Genomic DNA, 21,205 nt, shown 5'->3' with positions numbered 1-21,205 from the left:
AACGTTCCCAAAAAGTGTTATGTTCACTTTTTTTCGTGACATGCAAATTTTATGCAAATGATATGCGTGACATAAAAGGGGAAAGTTCACCTCATTCCACCTTGTTCAGATCAATGGCGGCTAGTACCAAACCAAAGCGCAGTGTCAAGCAGTGTGTTGCTGGAGGGCCGAACGGTGCCAACTGCAAAAATGGCTACTTGACAGAAGGAATATCTTTGCACAAGTTCTCTTCTGTGAAGAATGATGGAACTGTGACCGACAAGGAGAAGGCTAAAACAAGGGCTCTGTGGATCCAATTCATACGCAGGCACCGGTATGGCCGCTTTTGTGATATGCACCGGATTCTCATCCGCCCTGTAGGCTATCTGCTTGTAGGATAGACCGAGTAAAGTTAAGTATAGGGTACAGTTGGGCTAAATCAAATATGCCTGTGTAACAACAAGACTCTGATCTAATTCCAAAGTGTAGGCATAACATAAATGACAGCCCCAAAACATTTGCTGACCATATCGAAGATTGTGTAATCTCTGTTTATGTTGACATTCGCTTCCTGCTATACATTTGTCCCACATCGCTTGCCATAGCCTCGTACAAGCAGATGTACATGTGGATGAGAATTCCGGTGCATATCACAAAAGCTGCCACACCGGCGTGGTTTTGAAGCAAGCTCGTGGTCGGCACATTTCCACCCCTCGTGCTTCACCACAAATGTGGAGATTGCGGGTATGGTTGGACTGAAGAGAATGCTATTGTCTCAAGCAGTTCCAACAATTGACATCGCCGGCGTGCAGACTGAAACTGCCCCTGTAACTGCTCGTGCACTGCTTTGCTTTAGGCTACGTTTTAGCTTGTCCATCTGCTTTGTATGTTGTTTTCAGGAAAGGGTAATGCACATTACATGCCAAACCGATGCGAATGCTCTCGGGATATGCACTTTTTGTTGATTGCCATTCAACTGGTCAATAAATTGGTTTTGGGAGGATATCCGCGCTTTAGCCTCCGTGGTGCTCTCGGTCGAGGACAGCCAACTCACAGACTGGGCTACTGCTTAGCGAATAAACGGAGATGCATATAGCGTAGGCCTACTTTTTTTCTCTCTTCTTCTTTTTTAGGATTTCGGGGCTGCTCCAACAGCCTATTACCTCCGTTTTTTTTCTAGTTGATAATATTTTTGCATGTACATGCATTTCAATCACACTATATCGCGCAATTGAATCAAAATGCCCCCCATTTGTCAACAAATACACACGCCATGTCATCTTTGGGTCATGGCAAAGCGCCCTTAGCAACCGTAACCATAAACGAAACGAACTGTCAGGCTATGTCAACAATCGTCACTTCGCCTGTCAGACATGTCACTTTCTGCAGATGTATCAGTGCCTCTGAAATAGATTTGTGCTGCTGTTTTTTTTTTCTCATGAGGTTGGATGTGTGGTTTTTCGACACGCTGATGTTTGTATCAGAATTTTGGTTCCTTTCTAAGATGTGGGTCCATCAAATGTGTGTTGTTTTCTCAGATCGCCATACTAGCAAACCAGGGACTTTCCTCTTTGATGTCACAGCCCGTAGCTCATTAGTCAAACCAAATTTCACAGAATTCACACTTTGAGTTGCCATTTTCACAAGTTCCTCCAGGATGATTGGGTTCAAAGTCTCATCGATGCTATCAGAAAAAACAAGGCTTTAATGGGAATGACCGTTTGTTTTCGTTTCATAAACCCTTTAAGACACAGCGTTATAAAGTTGCTGTTACCAGAATGCCAATGACCAAGTAGTAGTGCCTTACTACAGGCCCTGTGTTACGTGTATGCCATAATTGAGTAGTGACTATTGCAGCGAAATGACTATTGACTAATACAGCGTTCCACTGGTGGAACGGCGTGCATTATGGGGCAACAGAATGCAAGGTGTGTGTCACCAAATGGGGTGTGCTATTGCTATTGCACAGGTGCTCCTATGTCTGCATGAGTTTTCATGTTTGATATCTCCTACTTTGCCTCAGTCTTGCCTTGTTTATTGTTTTTTATTCGGCACAGGAGGATACAATGTATTGGAAAACATGAGAGGAAAACAGTTTTCCTCTATATTTGTTTGAGTGGACTGCTGTTTCGACTTGAAGTAAAGTGCTGGTCAGAGGGTCAGCGATGAGACAAAAGACATCGATTTTCAGAGCCACGTTACATGGATGCCACGGGAGGCACATGTTTCGAAGGGCTAAAGCACCCAACCCGCCTTTACATTGTTGTTGGTGTGGTCATAGGCCGGGCCTCACAGTACACCCGGACTCACATGGCGCACTTTGCTTTTGAATTCAATTTCAAGGCATGTAAACACAGCACGGGAGGAATTTCAAGCATCTTGAGAATCGACATGACGTAACTCTTACTATTATGTTTAGGCTCCTTGCCATGCAAAAGGGCCTCCCATCTCTTTCTGGTGGTCTAGCCTACCTGTCCAATTTGTGCATATTTCTCCATAAAACATGTGGAGTTCATTGTGAGAATGTGCTCTGGCCATGCAGGCCTAGATCAAAGTGTGATGCATTGCATACAACTGGCTGAGACATTTTTACTGTTTGGATACTACTGATCAGAAAATTGAATCTAAATAGCATTCTCCCCGCATGCTGGCCAGCCTTGCCAGATGATAAACATGGGTGATATACCTTCCAAAAGTGTTTCAATTAGAAGGGTAGGCTGCTTTTATTTTTTTCATTTTCATTTATTAATCCCTTTTTAATTTTTGCATGCTTCATCTATAATAATGTTTTGGCTTTTCTGTCGTAATGTTGTTTTGAGATTGTGAGAGATGTAGCATATAGCATAGTATTTTATGGGCTATCTGTAATATGGAACAGAATTACATTGTGAAACCTGTATACTGTTCATTTAACGCCATGGGTAGTAATCTGACCTACTTCATGGTGCTCTTCAGAATTTCAAGGCAACAGGACCACACACTGATTACGCCTGTGAGGGCAAAGGCTGAAGTATATGATTATGAATTGTTGAAATGTTTGATTTAGTTGGAAGACTCTTTTGTGAACACTTCTGAAAAACACCATAAGGTAAGTAGCATTTTCGTCCCTCATGAGCTTGTTTCTTCAAACCCATTTCCAACTTCTCTCTCAGTATAACAGTGTAGAAACCTCTAGAACCATTTTGCAAAGGTGTAGGACCATTTTGGAAAGCTTCAATGCAGCCACTCTTGGCTACTGTAAAAAGTCTTGCTTAACACAATATATGGGTTGTTGTGGCACTCAAGGCACATGTGGCGCATGTCCTGTCTCCATTTCATAAAGGGTGTGTGTGTGTGTGTGTGCGCGTGTGTGCGCGTGTGCTTGTGTGTGTGTGTGTTTGTTTGTGTTTGTGTGCGTGTGTGTGCACGCGCGTCCACAGGGCCGCTGACAGGTTTTCTCGGGCCCGGGACAAAGTCTTCAGAAAGGGCCCCCTTCTTAATACATAAAATATAATGGGGACCCATTACTGTGCCCCCTCTCTCCCTGGGCCCGGGACAACTGACCCCTTTGTCTCCCCCCTGTCAGCTTCCCTCTGTGTGTGTGTGTGTGTGTGTGTGTGTGTGTGTGTGTGTGTGTGTGTGTGTGTGTGTGTGTGTGTGTGTGTGTGTGTGTGTGTGTGTGTGTGTGTGTGTCTGTGTCTGTGTCTGTGTCTGTGTGTTTTTGTTCTTTCTTTTACATCAAATTTTGCAAACATTCGTAAAGAAAACAATAATGCATGATCACATTTGTGTCTCAGCAGAAAGGCAGCCTAATGAAAGGCATCATGTCATGATCATGTGACATGGCATCCTTCCACGTGTCTGTGCTCCCACGTGCTCCAGTCCGCCGTGGCCCTTTCTCAGCTGGGAGTTGTTTGGGTTAGTTCCCCGCCGCAGACCATGTGGAGAAGGCCAGGCTGCCCCAGACACCAGTGATCAATAAGCAGTTTATTGGCCCGTGTAGCAGTGGGCTCAGTGAGTCAGACTCACCACTGTGTGGAGGATTGAAGGGCCAGCTGAGCTTCATGCCTCTGTCAAACCAGCCTTAATTAGACTGTTAGATCAACAAGTCAAAAATGCAATGTCATGAATGAATGCAATGAGTGCATTCAGATGATGTAAAACATTTGCAATTGTTATACTTATTGAAGAAGATGCAAGTGTACCCAACATTAACGCAGTGCCTTTTTCTGGAAATACTGGACAGCAGTGGTTCCCAACCTATGGGCCGGGGCCCACTGGTGAGCCCTGAAGGTATTCCAAGTGGGCCTTTTAATCATTTTCCAAATATAATAATCATATTTTGGTGCGTGTTGCTGTTGATTTGTTTGAGCTTTATTCTTAATTGGGTCAGAGGTGGGCCCCGATCATTTTTGACAATTTCGAGTGGGCCCCAAGATGAAAAAGGTTGGGAACCCCTGCTGTACAGTATACTCCTCAGTGATTGGAATGCATCTTTTCAGGTGTTTTGTCTGTGCTAACTAACCTGTCAACTATTGTCATCAGCTCTACTTTTTTCACGTCACCATTCACACAGCTGATGATTACACTGAAAAACAGTGTTTTATTACCAATATTTTTTTTGTCTTGTTAATAAAGGGGTATGCCACTATTGTGGGGCTTAATCAGTCCCTCCAGTTTTTCGCGATTCAGCGATCGCGTGGATTCATGCAAATTCAATGATATTCCGCGTAATTTCACGATGCCACGTAATTCCTGTAAAGCCGCATTTTTCCCGCAAATTTTCCCCTTTGTCCCCTTCAACATTCTGTGGAGTTTATAGGCAGCTGGCATCCAGCATGTTGCATTGCAGCTTGGATATTTCAAGACTTATTGCACACGTGTTATTCTATGTTTGCTGACATGAATAGCATGCTGCAAATTGTGTTCTGTTATTTGAGTGCTTCGTGGTTCCGCTTGTGGTTGCGCGTGATCAGCCTGGACTGGCGTTCGGTGCGCTCAACACAGTCCTCGGGGCTGATGTAGTCGGGCTGCTTTTCTTTGAGCTGGAAGCATAAAAAGCCGGGGCACTTTATGCAGACCCCTCTGTCACGTTTGTGATGTGAACTTCATGCACGCTGCAGCAGACATCTCCGCGCCAGCTTTCGAGTGAAAAAGTTGCATAAAGCTTGAAAAGTTGTATCCAAATGATAGGCGTGGCGTCTGCCTGTAGCCTACCTGTTTCATTCCTGTGCACGAGAGAGAACACAAGTGCAGTCGGGGAAGTCATCGCAGTTAAATGTAGCAGTTTCTATTTGTGCAAAGAAGCTTTACTTGACTTGCAAGCTTTCGGTCCTTAGACCTTCATCAGGCAGAGTGCATACAAACAGTGCTTGTGGTTAATATACATCATTACTGGCACCTGTGGTGCAGCACTCTGAGTCAGTGAAGCATTCTGGGAAATGTAGTGAAAGACAAACATGAAACATAAACAGAGAAAACAAGAACAAGTCCATGCTTTCTGATTTATGATGGCTAATGCCTGATGTCTGCAAAGCATGGACTTGTTCTTGTTTTCTCTGTTTATGTTTCATGTTTGTCTTTCACTACATTTCCCAGAATGCTTCACTGACTCAGAGTGCTGCACCACAGGTGCCAGTAATGATGTATATTAACCACAAGCACTGTTTGTATGCACTCTGCCTGATGAAGGTCTAAGGACCGAAAGCTTGCAAGTCAAGTAAAGCTTCTTTGCACAAAAATAGACCTGAAGTGTGCGGATTGCCTTCTTTTTATACAGAAATTTCTACTGAATCCTGCACCTTCTAAACAGATGAGCGGTGGCCTATCACAACTTAAGTTATCATTTATTTTCACCAGCTCTCTGGGTCTGTGCAACAAGTAACCAAGATGTCTTTTCAAGAGATGAATGCCCTGACATCTGAAAGGGCTGAAATGTTTGCCTTCTCACAAGCCGATGCAGACCGGATCCTTTTTCCAACAACAATCTCCCTGGAAAACCATCCATTGGCAGCAGAGGAGATGAAAAACAAATTAATTCGTATGAAGAAGAAGGAAACAAGGCTTCATTTACATGGATACACCTTGAGCGAGTACTGGCGCAACAAGCGCATCCCAGTAGGTTTGCGCATACAAAAAAAGCCAACCATTGGAAAAGGGTCCATTGACTTTGTTAAGAAATGGTGCGAAATCTTAAACAAATGCTCCATGGATTTGATGCTACTGGTTATTGAGGAGGTAACCAACAAAAAAGACATCATATCAAAAGACATAAAAGATCATGAGACACTAATGCAAGAGAAATTGGGAGATAATTTTCTACAAATTGATGATTCAATTAAACAAACCCTGAAAGACTATGAAGATGGATTGATGACTACAAAAATTAGAAAATACAAGAGAGATATAATGGATTATCAACATGGGAATGTCTACAAATTTCTACATGAAAAACCAGCTCAACAACCCACTGAGAGTGCCCCCCAATCTGACTCCACCACAGCCGACAGTGACCTCCGAAGTGACTCTGAATCTTCCACTGGCTACCCCCATCCAGGAGGATATTGGCAATGAAAAAACGGCCAAGGCCAAAGGGGAAGAAACAGAGGAAGACGAGGCGTGGGAAGAAACGCACCTTCCAGCTGGGACAGGCCCAATACCCGTCAGAAGAAGAAAGCCCAGTGATAAACCTCTCTGACAAGGTACTGACTACCCAACAACTCTCTGTATTATCTAAAGGATTAAGTTTCGTCCCAACATATGAAGCTGACACATTTGAAGTCAAAACAGAACTGTACCGCTTCTTCAGAAAGATTAAGTTAAGATATATGTTCAGGGACTCTACAACACAAGAATCAAGTGCACCAGTGTTAAAAAAAAAAAAGTAAATTCAATCCTCTTTGTCCAAACCCCTCTATTCAAACATTTTGCAGAATGGTTGAGGGCGAAATCTTGGAGAACTATAAACACAATGCCCATTACTCAAACATCAGCCCAGATGAAAAGTCAGCTATTACAGAACTCTCTAAGGACACTAACATAATTATCAAGGCCGCGGACAAGGCGAGCTATTGTGGTGCAAAATATGGCTGATTATAAAAAAGAGGCCTATCGCCAACTTGATGATGGTGAATTCTACAGAAGACTAAGTGGCAATCCAACTAAAGAATTTCAGAGAAGAATCATAGATATTACAGATAATGCCTTGAGAATGCACTGGATATCTAAAAATGAACATTCCTTTCTGAACTGTAAACACCCTGTGACTCCTGTATTTTATATGTTACCTAAAATCCACAAAAGTAAAGTTTGGTCAATCCCAAGGGAAGGCCTATCGTGGCTAGCAATGACTCACTTTTAGAGCCATTATCTAATTTTGTGGATCACTTCATCAAGCCATATGTCTGCCAACTTCCATCATATGTCAAGGATTCTACTGATGTTATTAATAAGATCTCAGAGATGACAGACTTACCTGCTGACATACTGTTAGTTACCTTAGATGTTGAGAGCCTCTATACAAATATATCACATGACCGGGGACTAGATACCTTAGGCTTCTATCTCCAGGATCGTACGGATGTCCCACCTAGTCACTTTATCATTGAGCTGGCCTCCATGGTTCTGAAGCTAAACTACTTCTCATTTATAGGGGAATTCTACTTACAGCTGAAAGGAACCTCTATGGGCTCCACTTTTGCTCCTGATTACGCTAACTTATATGTGGGGTATTTTGAACACAAATTTGTCTTTAACTCTGATATGAACCCTTTTAGTCAAAAAATCCTTAAATGGTATCGTTTCCTGGATGATGTTTCTGTTTGTTTCAAGGAACAAGTGAAGAACTGTTTGCATTTGGTACATATCTAAATGGTTGTAACTCTGACTTAAAATGTACTCTAGAATATGACCAATCACGTGTATCTTTCTTGGATATGTGGATTATACTAGATAAGGGGAGTCTAACTACTACCTTATATAAGAAAGAAACTGATCGCAACACTTTTCTCTTGGCCACCAGCGCACACCCAAGAGCTTTAAAAAATGGACTACCTAAAAGCCAATTTTTTAGGTTAAGAAGACTCTGCCACACTGACAATGACTTCATTGAGAAGGCAGTAGAAATGAAGCAGCGGTTCCTTGAACGGGGCTATACAGCTCAATGTTTGGATACTGCATATCAGAATGCTTTTTCCAAGTCCAGAGCTGACCTCCTGAAAAAAAGTGTAAAAAAAGATAAACGTTTTTCAGTGTCCTGCATTACCACCTACACTCCCCAGGCCCACATTATCAAAAAAACTGTTGAGAAACACTGGCATATTCTAACCACAGATCCGGCCCTGTCTGAACTTTTCCAGGACCCTCCTCTCTTTGTTCACAAAAGAGGACCAAACCTTCGCAATAAGTTGATCAGAGCTAACATCTTGCCCCCTCCAAAACAAACACTGTTAACTCCAATCAAGGAAGGGAATTATCCCTGTGGAAATTGTGCTCAGTGTCATTCAGTGAAAACAAATACTTTTAAGCATCCTAGAACAGGTAAAAGGTTTGGAATTAGGGGAATAATCACATGCAACACAAAAAATGTTGTTTACATGTTAACATGCCCATGTGACAAAATTTACATTGGTAAAACCACCCGTCCTCTGAAACAAAGAATAAGTGAACATAAGAGCTCCATCAGGAGAAAAGATGAAAACTATCCTGTTGCCTGTCATTTTAATGATCTGTCACACCCTCTCTCTTCCCTTAGATTTCAAGGTATAGAGCAAGTAACCCTACACAGAGGAGGTGACATCGACAGGAAATTATGCCAAAGAGAACTTTTTTGGATATATACTCTAAATGCATTGCAACCATCAGGTCTAAACGAGGATTTTGACATGAGTGTGTTTATATAATTAAGAAATATGGATTTAATTCTGAACTGTTTGTGCTCTGATTTATGATGGCTAATGCCTGATGTCTGCAAAGCATGGACTTGTTCTTGTTTTCTCTGTTTATGTTTCATGTTTGTCTTTCACTACATTTCCCAGAATGCTTCACTGACTCAGAGTGCTGCACCACAGGTGCCAGTAATGATGTATATTAACCACAAGCACTGTTTGTATGCACTCTGCCTGATGAAGGTCTAAGGACCGAAAGCTTGCAAGTCAAGTAAAGCTTCTTTGCACAAAAATAGACCTGAAGTGTGCGGATTGCCTTCTTTTTATACAGAAATTTCTACTGAATCCTGCACCTTCTAAACAGATGAGCGGTGGCCTATCACAACTTAAGCAGTTTCTTTTTGAAATAATTATTCGGCTAGTATGTGCGTGCATGGACTGCACCTCGAGAAGTGAAACAATTCGGTTTTCAAAACAGTAGCTCTACAGACTTGTCAACGTCAACAAGTTACCATAAAAAAAACATCCCCAGGCATAGGCCGATTTACTACACTCTCAATCATGTAGTTTTTCCTCCGGTGTCATGGTCCGCCCCAAAATAGTGGCATACCCCTTTAAGCCATGAGTACCACTCACTCATGCGCTATATCTCTTCTTTCCATGCCATTGTAACAAGATTGCATATTTTTGTTATGTTATCAATTTTTTCAGTGTGCGTGTGTGTGTTTTTCTTTTCTTTTCTTTTCTTTTCATGAGTGTACGCGCATCAATTTGAGCGTGCACATGTGAATGGCTGTGTATACGTTCCTGTGTTTACCCAAGGTCACACAGCTTTTGACCCACACTTAACAGTGATGATCACGCAAATGTATAATTACAGGCAAATCTGCAGAATAGGGCAGCATAGCCGCACTGTCTCTCCTATGCATCATTCAGTACACATACACACACACTGACAAATTGCCTATTGAAAAGCCAGGCAGATAAGAAGTGTAAATGAGCGCTAATTGGGTCGTTGCGGTTTGCCATCAACTAACTGCTGATTTCTAAATTCCTAATTGCAGGAATTGTTGGGTCGGATTGAAATGCTAATGCCCAGGACAGCTGGTGTTGCGCACATGATGTGTGCAAGTTATATATTTATATTGTGTCTTTTGCCGTTTATTTATGGGTCTCCACAGAAGTGTTTCCCAGTCTCCTGGGAGTCTTTCCAAATATGACAAGGACATTTTTTTTTCATTTTTTTGTTTTTCTATCTTGAATGTGTAGCGGAGTGGGCCAGTTGAAATGTGGTCGAGACTTGACTGTCCAGGGCTTGACATTAGCATTGTTGTCCACAGTAGATAGTTGGATTTCACATGTTGAATCACAGGCTATTCAGCTGTTGTAATATCCACAGTTTTGTTGTAAGTTTTTTTTTTCTTTTATCATGATACACTTAAGATCAAAAGCTCTAAAGCAATAAGGCAGAGGTAGCCTACAACAGCAGCACATGGCATTACATAGCATTTTACATACCATTTATTCCATTGTACCTAATGAGATAGATAGACTTTGTTCTTACTGAAAAACACTGAAAACCTAACAAGGACCCACCACAAACTTGAAACAACCAGTGCAGAGTTATCTGATTGTAAGACCAGTACACAGTCCTACTTGTGTTGGAAGGAAACTGTGTTTCTTTTATTACTTTTACTTCTGACAACTCTGCAATAAGGTAAGTGCTACTAACACAGATTTCAATAAATTAACTTAACCCTCTGAGGTCTAAGGCTTTTCAGAGGCTTTTAGGCTGCTTGCACCACCCTAACATTTTCAAGTATTTTCATTTCATATATATATATATTTGGGACCTGGAAGGTCTGAGGTTTCTAATGGTGTGACTTATATGTTTCAATGAAAAAAACTCACAGAGTTACAGACTTGTTTTTGGAGACACATTGCCCTCTGAAGGGCACTCGGACCTCAGAGGGTTAATGCAAATACAAACAGCTGCTGCTCAAGGGGCTAAAACAGAATATTGTATTCTGTGATACTCTGGCACCCAAGAATACACTATTTACCAAAAAAGCTCATGAGGCTGACTAGCCACAGCCGAATTCTACCTGGATTTGACTGGTTGGTAGGTGCCAATGGCAAGTCATAGTTGTGGCATTAGATGGCATGGGTTCAACTCAAACTAGTACCCCCCGTCTTTTGTTTATGCCCCCCCCCCCCATCTCTGTGGAGAAAATAAAGTTTCTCCACTGTCGGCCTAGGCAGAGCAACTTTTGTTGGGGCTTTTCCCCCATTCAACATCCCGATTGCAAATGAGAAAATGAACTTTGAATTGTGTGTTTGCAAGATATTGAGTAAAACTTGCGACACCACAAGGCCACAAGCAAAAGGAGGGGATGGAAGGTACTAGTTTGAAATGCACACATGGTATGCGTGGACATACTACATGCATGCATTTGGGGTGCTCTTCTTTCTTTCACAGTCACACTTAGTCATGCCATCTCTTTTTGCCCTCCTCACACACACACACTTCCCTCTCCCTCTCTCTGCCTTTCGTTTCCTCTCTCCTCACACCCAGACACGTGGAAATAAAGAACAAAGATGTGCACAGACTTAGCTGTCATTAACCATGCATACACACACAAACAGGATGTACACAAAGGAGAGGCGGCTGTCTCTGCTGTCATGCCGAGGCAGAGGAGGACATGCACAAAGAATGCGTCCCAGCTGTCATTACGCGTATTGAAACATTTATACATGACGGTTCACTCCTTTGATCCGAGTATACTGCGCGAGTTACTATGAGATGATTGCTTTCCATTGTTTGTCTTTGTCTCGAGCTGTCATTCTCGTTCTTTGTGGAACTTATGCGTTGATGAGAGAGCGATGAGTAACGTCTCGTCTGACTCTTGTTGACTTGTCAGTCGTAAGCCTCAATACCTATTTATACACGTGTGTGGGCAATGGTGGGCTAGTGGTTGGATGATGGATCTGTAAGTTAAGTAGATGGATCTGTCACTAACGGGTGACAGGCTTGAAATGCTCAGGTACCGTACATTAACGGTTAAAGTTGGAAGTTTTGCAGCTTCACATGACCTAATTGATGTCATCATTACTGATGTTAATTAAGTAGAATTACACAGTCTTCCTGCGCTATTAGGTCCTATTTTTGATGTTATGAAATTAGGCTACGTTTTGATCGCTTCCAGACTAATCTTATTTAGAACTAAATGGTAAATGGAATGGACTATTATTTCTCTGTGTGTGTGTGTGTGTGTGTGTGTGTGTGTGTGTGTGTTGTGTTGTGTTGTGTTGTGTGTTGTGTGTTGTGTGTGTGTGTGTGTGTGTGTGTGTGTGTGTGTGTGTGTGTGCACTTTCTCATATGAACCCTGACAATTGGCGATGCACGGCAGCTTCCAGAGCTGGTGTGTATATGTGGGAATGTGTGTATGTGTATTTGAAAGCACTTTGAGTCAGTTGTATAGTTGTGCTATTGTGCTATACACATGCATGCTGTTGTTGTTCTTGTTGTTGTTGATGATGGTGATTTATGTAGGAATCTTGTCCACACAACAGCTATTGTTGTTGCCGTGACAACTGACAACAGTGTTTCCAATGAACATGGCAGTGGCTTAATATAAAGTAGACCAATAGGACTGCACAGTGTAGGTTTCTGTGCATGTAAACCAGAAGTTCAATATTCAGTAATATTTATTGTCAATTTTATTTCTCTCTCTCCCCCAAACTCTTTCAGGTTGAGTGACAGCGCCATGACGACCTTCCGTTTCGGACAGCATATCATCAAGGCCTCGGCTGTCTTCCTTCAAACAGAGCTGTCGTTCGCATTGGTCAACCGAAAACCGGTGGTTCCAGGACGTATCCTTCTTTGATGCTTCTGGCGTGAGCTAAAGAGTACATGCTTTAATGGTTCTAATGCAACACCAAGTAAGAAATACATTTTTTTTTACCTTTCTCTGCCACTCTATATCAGCCTTTTATTCTCTCCTCATTGGTGTGTGCTTCTCTCTGTGTTTCCACGCTCTCTGTCTTTTCTGCCAGTCTGCTTGCTCGCCCGCTCGCCTGCCTGCCTGTCTCAAACGCTTTCTCCTCTATTTCACCACCCTCTCAGCTCAACACTGTGTGCGTAATGGGCTGCGGTTGCTCGGCAACAATTTGCTCTTAGTTAAGTTTGTTTTGACCCCTTCCAGAAGGTCACACAAGCAGATGTTTACCGGAGAACAAGAGGAGAAAGTTTTCAGGTGAAGTTTCCTACCCGTACAAAAAAGCAATTCGGTTGCATAAGTGTTTATAAAGTTTCAATGTGGTGTCACAAGACAAGTTGGAAGACAGACACTTACCTTGTAATGGATAGAGGCAGAACGAGCACCCAATTGTCATGAATCACTGTCAATTTTACTTTAATTTCTCTCTCTCTCTTCCGGTGTGCGAAACTCAATACTTTTGTCTATTAATCTTACTTCTCAACGTGCAAATGCGCGGCCCCTTGCATACATTTGCATGATTTCCATCGCTGACATGTTTGAATAATGCGGTTATTCTCTTTTTGGAATAATAATAAGCCCACGGCACCCCGAAACTCACTTCCCCAAGTGCTCTCCTCTCCTCTCTGCCTTACATAACCCCTGTGTTTAGATTACTTTAAGATGCAGGCAGACTCTTCACGCCAGTATAGGCCATCGCTGACTGCATAATGCCAGACAGAGTCTGAAGAGAGGCTACAGCTTATGTTCGGAGGCCATAAGGAATACATTATCATGATTTGATCATAGCTATCTACATGCGATGCTATATAGCATTGCCTGGGAGGGAGAGAGGCAGAGAGATGGAGTGAGAGAGAAAAAAATAACTTCTGAAATATTGCAAGCAAAGTTTGAGCCTTGTGTTTGTCGTTTTTCCCCCCGTTTCACCACATTTGGATAAGTGTCTTGAGTGTATGTGTGTGAGAGAGAGAGAGAGAGAGAGAGAGAGAGAGAGAGAGAGAGAGAGAGAGAGAAAGACAGAGAGAGAAAGACAGAGAGAGAAAGACAGAGAGAGAAAGAGAGAGAGATATGACACACCATACACGTAGTACATACATATATGCTGATGTCTTCTGTGTGGGTGTGGGTGCGGGTGCACTCACATATGATCTTGCGTTTCTGGGGCCTTTTGCCCTTCTCTCTATGCATGATATATGGGTATGGAAAGCCGAGAGAGGACATGTTATAGAAGTGAATTTTATGCTTGCTGTGCTTTTGTGGAACAATGAAAGCCTATTTTAAACACAGTTCTAGACCAGTAATGATAGTCAAATACATAATGCATCACGGCTAATTACATTCGGTGATTTATGGAAAGCAGAGCTCTGTATGTATGAAAGCATAACTGTAAAACAGATTATGCTGACAATTCCAGATTCCACTTGAGCATTGCTGAGTGAGTAAGTTTGGCTCCCTTTTTTCAGTGTGGCCAAAGAGTCTAATTGCTGTGTGGAGAATTAAAATGTACAGGTTGTTTACTCCAACTTGCATTGTACTGTACTTATGATAAGACACAAAGGATATGATTTATTCTGTGTAAAATGTTTGGGTTAGCTTGGATCGAGGATCTGAATGTTTTAGGAAACCTGCACATAATTGTGCAATTTGTCTATGGTACCTGGCCTGATTGTGTGAGCGTTTTTAGTGAAATCTGAATCTTATTAATAAGCAACTGCCTTTATGGGTTAGATTTTCACCCATGTTTCAGTACTAAAAAGGTCTGAGCAAGTAGTTAAGAGTAACTAAGCCAAGCCAACACATTCACTTTCTTGTAATGCAAGTTTCCAGGGATGGTGATTCTGCTTAAAATGCACAACATTGTATTTTAGTTGATACTATTTCAAAAGAAAACGAAAGAAAATAATTTGTCATGCAAGTGAGGAGTTTAATGCGCTTCTTTTTTCCCCAAACACTCATGGAGAATCTTTTCTCTGTTTTCTCCTTTGCAATGAAATTGCATCAGTAGCCAGATCCCTCTGGACGGCACAATCAATGGCCTGACCTTCTTGTTGTGTTGGTGTGGCTCCTCACTGTGTTTGCCAGATGTTATTTTGCCCACATTTTAAGCACACGTGAACACACACACACACACAGACACACACACACACACACACACACACACACACACACACACACACACACACACACACACACACACACACACACACACACACACACACACACACACACACACACACACACACACGCACACACACGCATAGTGTGATGAAAGGAGTGAAACAGCCATTTGCTGTACAATAGAAAGTAGGCCAGAATGTGGAAGAAGAGAGATGAAAGATAAGTGGAGGCTGAGAGCTCTTAAATATCCATAGGTGCTAAAATGCATGTATAATGAATTCATTATGGCTGGTGATGTTTTTGCACTTGCACAGACTCAAAATAAAGTAAATATGAAGTAAATACCATCTGTCTTAACTTCACAATCTTACACATGCGCGCACACACACACACACACGCACGCACGCACGCACGCACGCACGCACGCACGCACGCACGCACGCACGCACGCACGCACGCACACACACACACACACACACACACAGACACACACACACACACACACACACACACAGATACAGACACACACACACACACAATCACACTGTTTCTGAATGCCTGAGTCTGTAACACCTTGTTTATTTGTGAAACTGATATCAAATTGTCAAAAACAACACACACCTGTTTGCGGTGAGTGAGTGGAGCGGTATTATTGGGCAAGTTTGAGTTGTAGCCTGTGGCTTTGCTCACCTGATTCTTGCCAGCTGGTACGTTTCGCCTTTGTCTGCACAATACCATCTGGGTATGCCCCACAACCGACACGAATGACGCAAAAATCCTTGCATGTGATTAGATCAGGGATGGGCAACTTTTATGATGAGGAGGGCCAGGTTTTTTGATAGCCACCATCGGAGGGCCACATGACCACTGATTTGACTCCAATTCGCAGAGTTGGAGGTGCAATTGGTTGCTCACTGACTGCCCATATTGTTTGGAAGGAATAGAATACTCTATACTCAATACTCCAGGGGCCAAGAGTATAATTACAACAGATTGATTCAGTAGTTGTTTTAAAAAATATATGGTCATTATTTTCTTAATTAGGCCTACTGTTTTATCTACGGGCCGCACTGAGTCAGGAGGCGGGCCGCATGTGGCCCCCGGGCCTCCAGTTGCCCATCCCTGGATTAGATAAGCAACCTCTCCTCATCTTTACTGACGTGTCACTTCAGCCACTCTCATTGAACTCGACCCGTGACGCAGCTGAGAATGACGGGTCGAGCAAGAGTCATAATGCTGTCCATCTATGGAAAGTCATCCTGATTGGCTCATTCGTTCAGCAACGCTGCTTTTTTCAAATTATATTTTTTATTAGTATTTTTCACAGACAGCAATAACCATTACACATTTGCATTGTTGCAATTACAACACTCCCACATTACTGTAGCTATCTGCTTTTCCACAGTATGAACAAACACACCAAAACAAAGACAGGAACCAAGAAACAGAATACAAAAACAAAACCATACAAAAAACAACATTTCTACAAACACCAACAACACCTTGACCTTCGTCCTTACCAAATAGCCATATGTGTACAGCTAGGTGGCGATACCGTCTATGTGGTTCAAGAATGGCCCCCATAACTGGCTGAAAACCTCTTCTTTCCCCCTCACACTGAAAGTCACTCGCTCATACAAGGCGATTTTCGATAGTAATTTCGTCCATTCCTTAAATGAGCAAGGTGAAGATGATTTCCAGTGTCTCAGGATGAAGCCACATCCTGATATAGTTGCCAGACGCACCACCAACTTGAATCGTTCAGCAACGCTTCTGACTTTCACGAGCCTCAGGTGGTTGCGCGAGGACACCAGAACCTTTTTGATATGTCCTGGTCTGAAAAATACAGTCTTGCAGTGCTGCAGAATGACAAGTGGGCTGGGGGAAATTGAGGAGATGTGTAATATTGCTGCTGACAACTGCCCCTGTCCCCTCTGATGACATTTAGACAACATTTTCTGACACCACTGAAGAGCATGCAGAGGAAACACAAGTGTCCCTGGTGCATGTTGTCCGAAAACAGACTATGCAGCGGACACTGCAACAGAAAATCGAAGCACTGAAGCTTCTGTAGATTGAAAAAAAAGACAAATGTCTGCCTTCAGTGAGAATGTGAACTGTCTAGGCTCAAACATGAAAAATGGCCGTTCTTAATAGCAATTCACTGTTCTCGCTCAGCATTCAAGTTCATGGCCGATTTTGACAACACAGAAAGCAGTGGAGATTAGCAAAGAGACAGCGATGTCTGGTGTGAAGAACCAACAGGAAATGTAAGCGAATGACCCAGACAGATGGAGATCTCTTAATAGCGAGGCACGGATGAGAAGAAGCCCGTGCATGTTTTATAAAGCTGCAGTGAAGCAAGTAGAGATTGAGAAGTGGTGAAAAGGCAGGCAGCATGCAGGAGCATACATACAGTAAGAGGAAGATGCACAGGGCTGGATTGGGACCAGAAATGGCCCAGACATTTTAGACTATGACCAGCAACTCACACAAATACCGTATTGGCCCGAATATAAGACGTGGTTTTTGTTCTAAAAATAGTACTCTAAAAAGGGGGGTCGTCTTATTTCCGCGCGCTAGAGAAAAAAGTAAAAAAAAAAACCTGAATGCGGCCATTAGCCTATGCTTCACAACAATGCCACAAAACTCAATAATGGATGGGTTAAGAGATTATTTTGTCCATATCAAATTTGCAGATGCTTGTTTCGTTATGACAGTTGCACCGCATGTCTATCAACTGTCAATGTCAACGCGATGCGGACGACAGTGCAAGGGGAAAACACAAGTCAATGGCGTCTCGTTGCTCTGCTTTTATTTGTGTTTGGTTTTACAGTCTCATCAGGAAAGCTTTGGTCGTTCTCTCTGGTCAGCCGATAACACCACTAGAAACTAAAGAAATCAAGGGTGATTTGACGAACAACCTGTAGGCTAAGTTTTGGATGCTGTCATCAGCCAATGTCGGCGCCTTTGACAAGCTGTGCCTTTTGACGATATGCCTCGCAACGATGCAACAACACAGAATAATGGTTAGGGCAAGAGATTGTCTTGTTCATATAAAATCACTAGGAGTTTTACCGTTGGTACGAAATGAATATCAATCGGACTGTTAATGTCAACGTGGTCCTGATAGGCAGCGCATGGGTTTCAGTGCAATGCGTCAATCTGCCTTGGGTCACGTTCGGTTTCTACCGTCCAAAGGAAAACTTTGGATGCATAAAATGATCGGCGATTTGGCCAGACGGCTGTTGGTTAGATATTGCTGTCAACTAAGCTTTCGCAAAATCTGTGCATTGCACAATAGATAGCCTATCTATCTCTACTGGACTGGTTGCCTGGCTAGCACAGACTAATGCTCTGAGTGTAGGCTATGTTGCGTCACACTTTAAACAGGCGGGCCCAGGCGGCTGTAGCCTGTATGTGCCTATTGGCGCTTGACAGGTGAAGTGAGTAAAGAAAGGAAAAGGATATGAGGTGCCATCTGTGGTCTTATATCATGGAAATTCCATGAAAATTATATTGTGAAATTTGTTCTTTGTAAAAAGCCTCAGATTTTCCAAAAAATGAAAAACTGCATTTTGAGAAAAGTTTCCAATGTGAAACAAAATTTAGTCTTCAAAAAACTTTTTTCCCCAAAACATGAGCCTGAAAATTGGGGTCGTCTTATAATCAGGATCGTCTTATATTCGGGCTAATACGGTACTCTCTTCTTATTGAAGACGGACCAGTGGCTCATCCCCTGTAATTGTGGGATGGTTCGAAAACCGTTGGGCCATCAGAAACATTTATGTACAGTATTCCAGATTACCAGGCCTGGAGAACAATTGACTGCTTGCGCAGCACACTGGCTTGCTAGATTTGCCTACACCATTTTCAAATGTAATGACTAGCTAAAACCACTATCTCCTAACTTAACTGCTTATTTTTCAGTTTTTTTTCCTGACTTACACTTAACCCACAAAATCATTGCTTCCTGTTGTTGGTTGTGTCTTGGGTCAAGTGCCATGTACCGAGTGTGTTCACCATTACTCATACTACTTTATTATTCCAACCAGCCAGCTATTTCTTTTACAACCCAACTCTATTTGTCTGGATATGTTGCAGTATTTTATGGTTAGATGGTAGTTTCCTTCCACTCTTTGTCAGTGTAACATCAGGGTACTTTCATCTTTGCATGAGGAGGACAATTTTACGCGCATACATACTGTAGATGTAACATCATGTAATATTTAATGCTGTTCACATGTTTCACACTCTTAAATAGGAACAATACAATTAAATTTTGCACAAGCTATGTAGCTAAAAGGCATGTTAAGCATACTCACATTTTCTTTTTTTTCCTTTTTTATTCATGAATTGTAAAAATAACAACTAGTAGCTGTTCCCCTCACAGTTACAGTTAAAAAAGTGAAAGTCAGACATGTAAAAAAAATGAGTGAAAGGGCTCAGGGAATAAAATCATACCTAAAAACTTTAGAATAAAATGAAATCAACAATTCATTGAACAGATTTTTTTGTGCAGATGTTGAGTTCTGTGTGTCCAGACGCAGAAGAAAGAACAATTCCCAAAACACGTCTGGGCAAAAATACTGCAAAGTTATGAAAAACATATCCTAAAACCCTCAATGCTAATTTCCCTACCAACACCCTTGAGAACATGGCTCTGTCCCAAAATATTCACTAATGGCGTAGTCGTATCTCAGCTCTGTGCTGAAGGAGTTATCATTCTAGAGTTCCCTCAAGTTTTTATTTTAATGCTGCACAAAATTCAACTGCATAGAGGGCGTTGATACTTATTTTTGTTGGCATTGTTAAGGGTGGTGCTATTGCCTTTAAAACTCATAGCGTGTGGTGTGTTAGCAGATTGTACGGCTTGCTTTAGGACAGGGACGAGTTGTTGTAACTAAGATAGGGGGTGAAAGGTGATTGTGGGTGTCCCACTGGGCCATCTGCTGGCGTCCCCTTCAATTCACAGGGCCCCCGGGTCCCTCCAGCCCCCAAAAGCCTTCTCCAGGTACAGGGCGCTGGCCAGGGTCAGGTGGTCCTGATGCTTCCAGGCAATAACCTGCACGCCAAGTGGCAGCCCCTCTCGACTAAGCCCCAATGGACACTGGGTAACGGGCAGACCCAGGGTGTTGAAGATGCCTATAACAGAGACGAGGGTTAGGGAAGGGGAGGGAAGAGACACAAGGGGAGAAATGCAATCACAGTTTGGCAATTTGGACATACAATTTTGTATGCAATTGAATGACTTTAGATGTTTATAACTAATAAAGCCTAGATATTGTACAGCATTTTAAACAGTGATATGTGAAAAGTAAGGTTGCACCATGCATCGTTTTTTTAAAATTACTACACAGACACGTTTCGGCGTTATGCCTTCCTCAGTGTGTCAAGAAATGGGTCGAAAGGCATCTGTGCAATAAAAAAAGTTGATGCATCGTGCGACCTGTTCTTATCTTTCAGTTGTACATTATTTTGGTCAGCAGCACCCTAAAAGATGAGAAAAAATCTGTTTGGGTGAACCCTACCCCAACGCTTTATACAATTTATTGAATATTCAAAGTAACGTCCCTGTGCACAACCACTTGTCCAGGTGCTGGTGATGTGCAGTAAGAGTAATCCAAGTAAATGAAAGATGAATCACCGCACACTGGTATCTTTGCTGGTAGTTTATTTGGTGAACCAAATAAACTACCAGCAAAGATACCAGTGTGCGGTGATTCATCTTTCATTTACTTGGATTTATTGAATATTGTTGGCAGTTGAAGAGGGAGAGTTAGAGTAGAGTAGAGTAGAGTAGAGTAGAGTAGAGTAGAGTAGAGTAGAGTAGAGTAGAGTAACATTTATTAATCCCGAAGGAAATGTAGGTGTCTAGTATGCGGTCCAGTCACCTATAAGGGGTCTTACACACCAGGGCGGTGAAGCGTCGCGGAGCGGCCACGTTTTTTACCGGCATCGGTGAAAATACATTGAAACATATCTGTCCTTACACACCAACCGGCGGTAGTCAAGCGTCAGCGGCGCGGGAGCTGGCTCCGCGCCGCGATGCATTTGGAAAATAGAACTCGAGCGTATTTTTCACGCCGGCGACCGGTGGCGTCTCATTCAAATGAATGGCAAAGTAGCATGCTAGCTTTGGCTGTGGGGAGGGTTTTGAACAGGACTGGCCGCGCACGCAGACGCTGTCAGTGTGAAAGGCAGAGAAAAACACGCCGGCCGAAACTAAGCAGAAAGACCATGTTC

The 21,205-nt window shown here is 42.5% G+C and overlaps 2 protein-coding genes across 5 annotated transcripts in view; one reads left to right on the top strand and one right to left on the bottom strand.

Moving 5' to 3' along the window:
* The window catches only part of fhit (fragile histidine triad diadenosine triphosphatase), a 237,054-nt gene that overhangs the window by 65,284 nt on the left and 150,565 nt on the right, over positions 1-21,205 (top strand). For all 4 annotated transcript variants that reach the window (XM_063216343.1, XM_063216341.1, XM_063216342.1 and 1 more), the window contains one exon: positions 12,595-12,716. In XM_063216343.1, the coding sequence (XP_063072413.1) occupies positions 12,611-12,716 (106 nt within the window). In that variant the 5' untranslated portion in view covers positions 12,595-12,610. The remainder of the gene's footprint in view (positions 1-12,594; positions 12,717-21,205) is intronic.
* LOC134463101 (fatty-acid amide hydrolase 2-B-like) overlaps positions 19,411-21,205 on the bottom strand; it is an 11,250-nt gene continuing 9,455 nt past the window's right edge. Inside the window, exon 11 of the mRNA XM_063216340.1 lies at positions 19,411-20,104. Coding sequence (XP_063072410.1) covers positions 19,929-20,104 — 176 coding nt within the window. The 3' untranslated portion in view covers positions 19,411-19,928. The remainder of the gene's footprint in view (positions 20,105-21,205) is intronic.

Source organism: Engraulis encrasicolus, chromosome 14, assembly GCF_034702125.1.
Source record: "Engraulis encrasicolus isolate BLACKSEA-1 chromosome 14, IST_EnEncr_1.0, whole genome shotgun sequence".
In the NCBI taxonomy this organism is placed as follows: domain Eukaryota; kingdom Metazoa; phylum Chordata; class Actinopteri; order Clupeiformes; family Engraulidae; genus Engraulis; species Engraulis encrasicolus.
The sequence above is the reverse complement of the archived record's forward strand: the minus strand, read 5'-3'. Positions and strand labels throughout refer to the sequence as shown.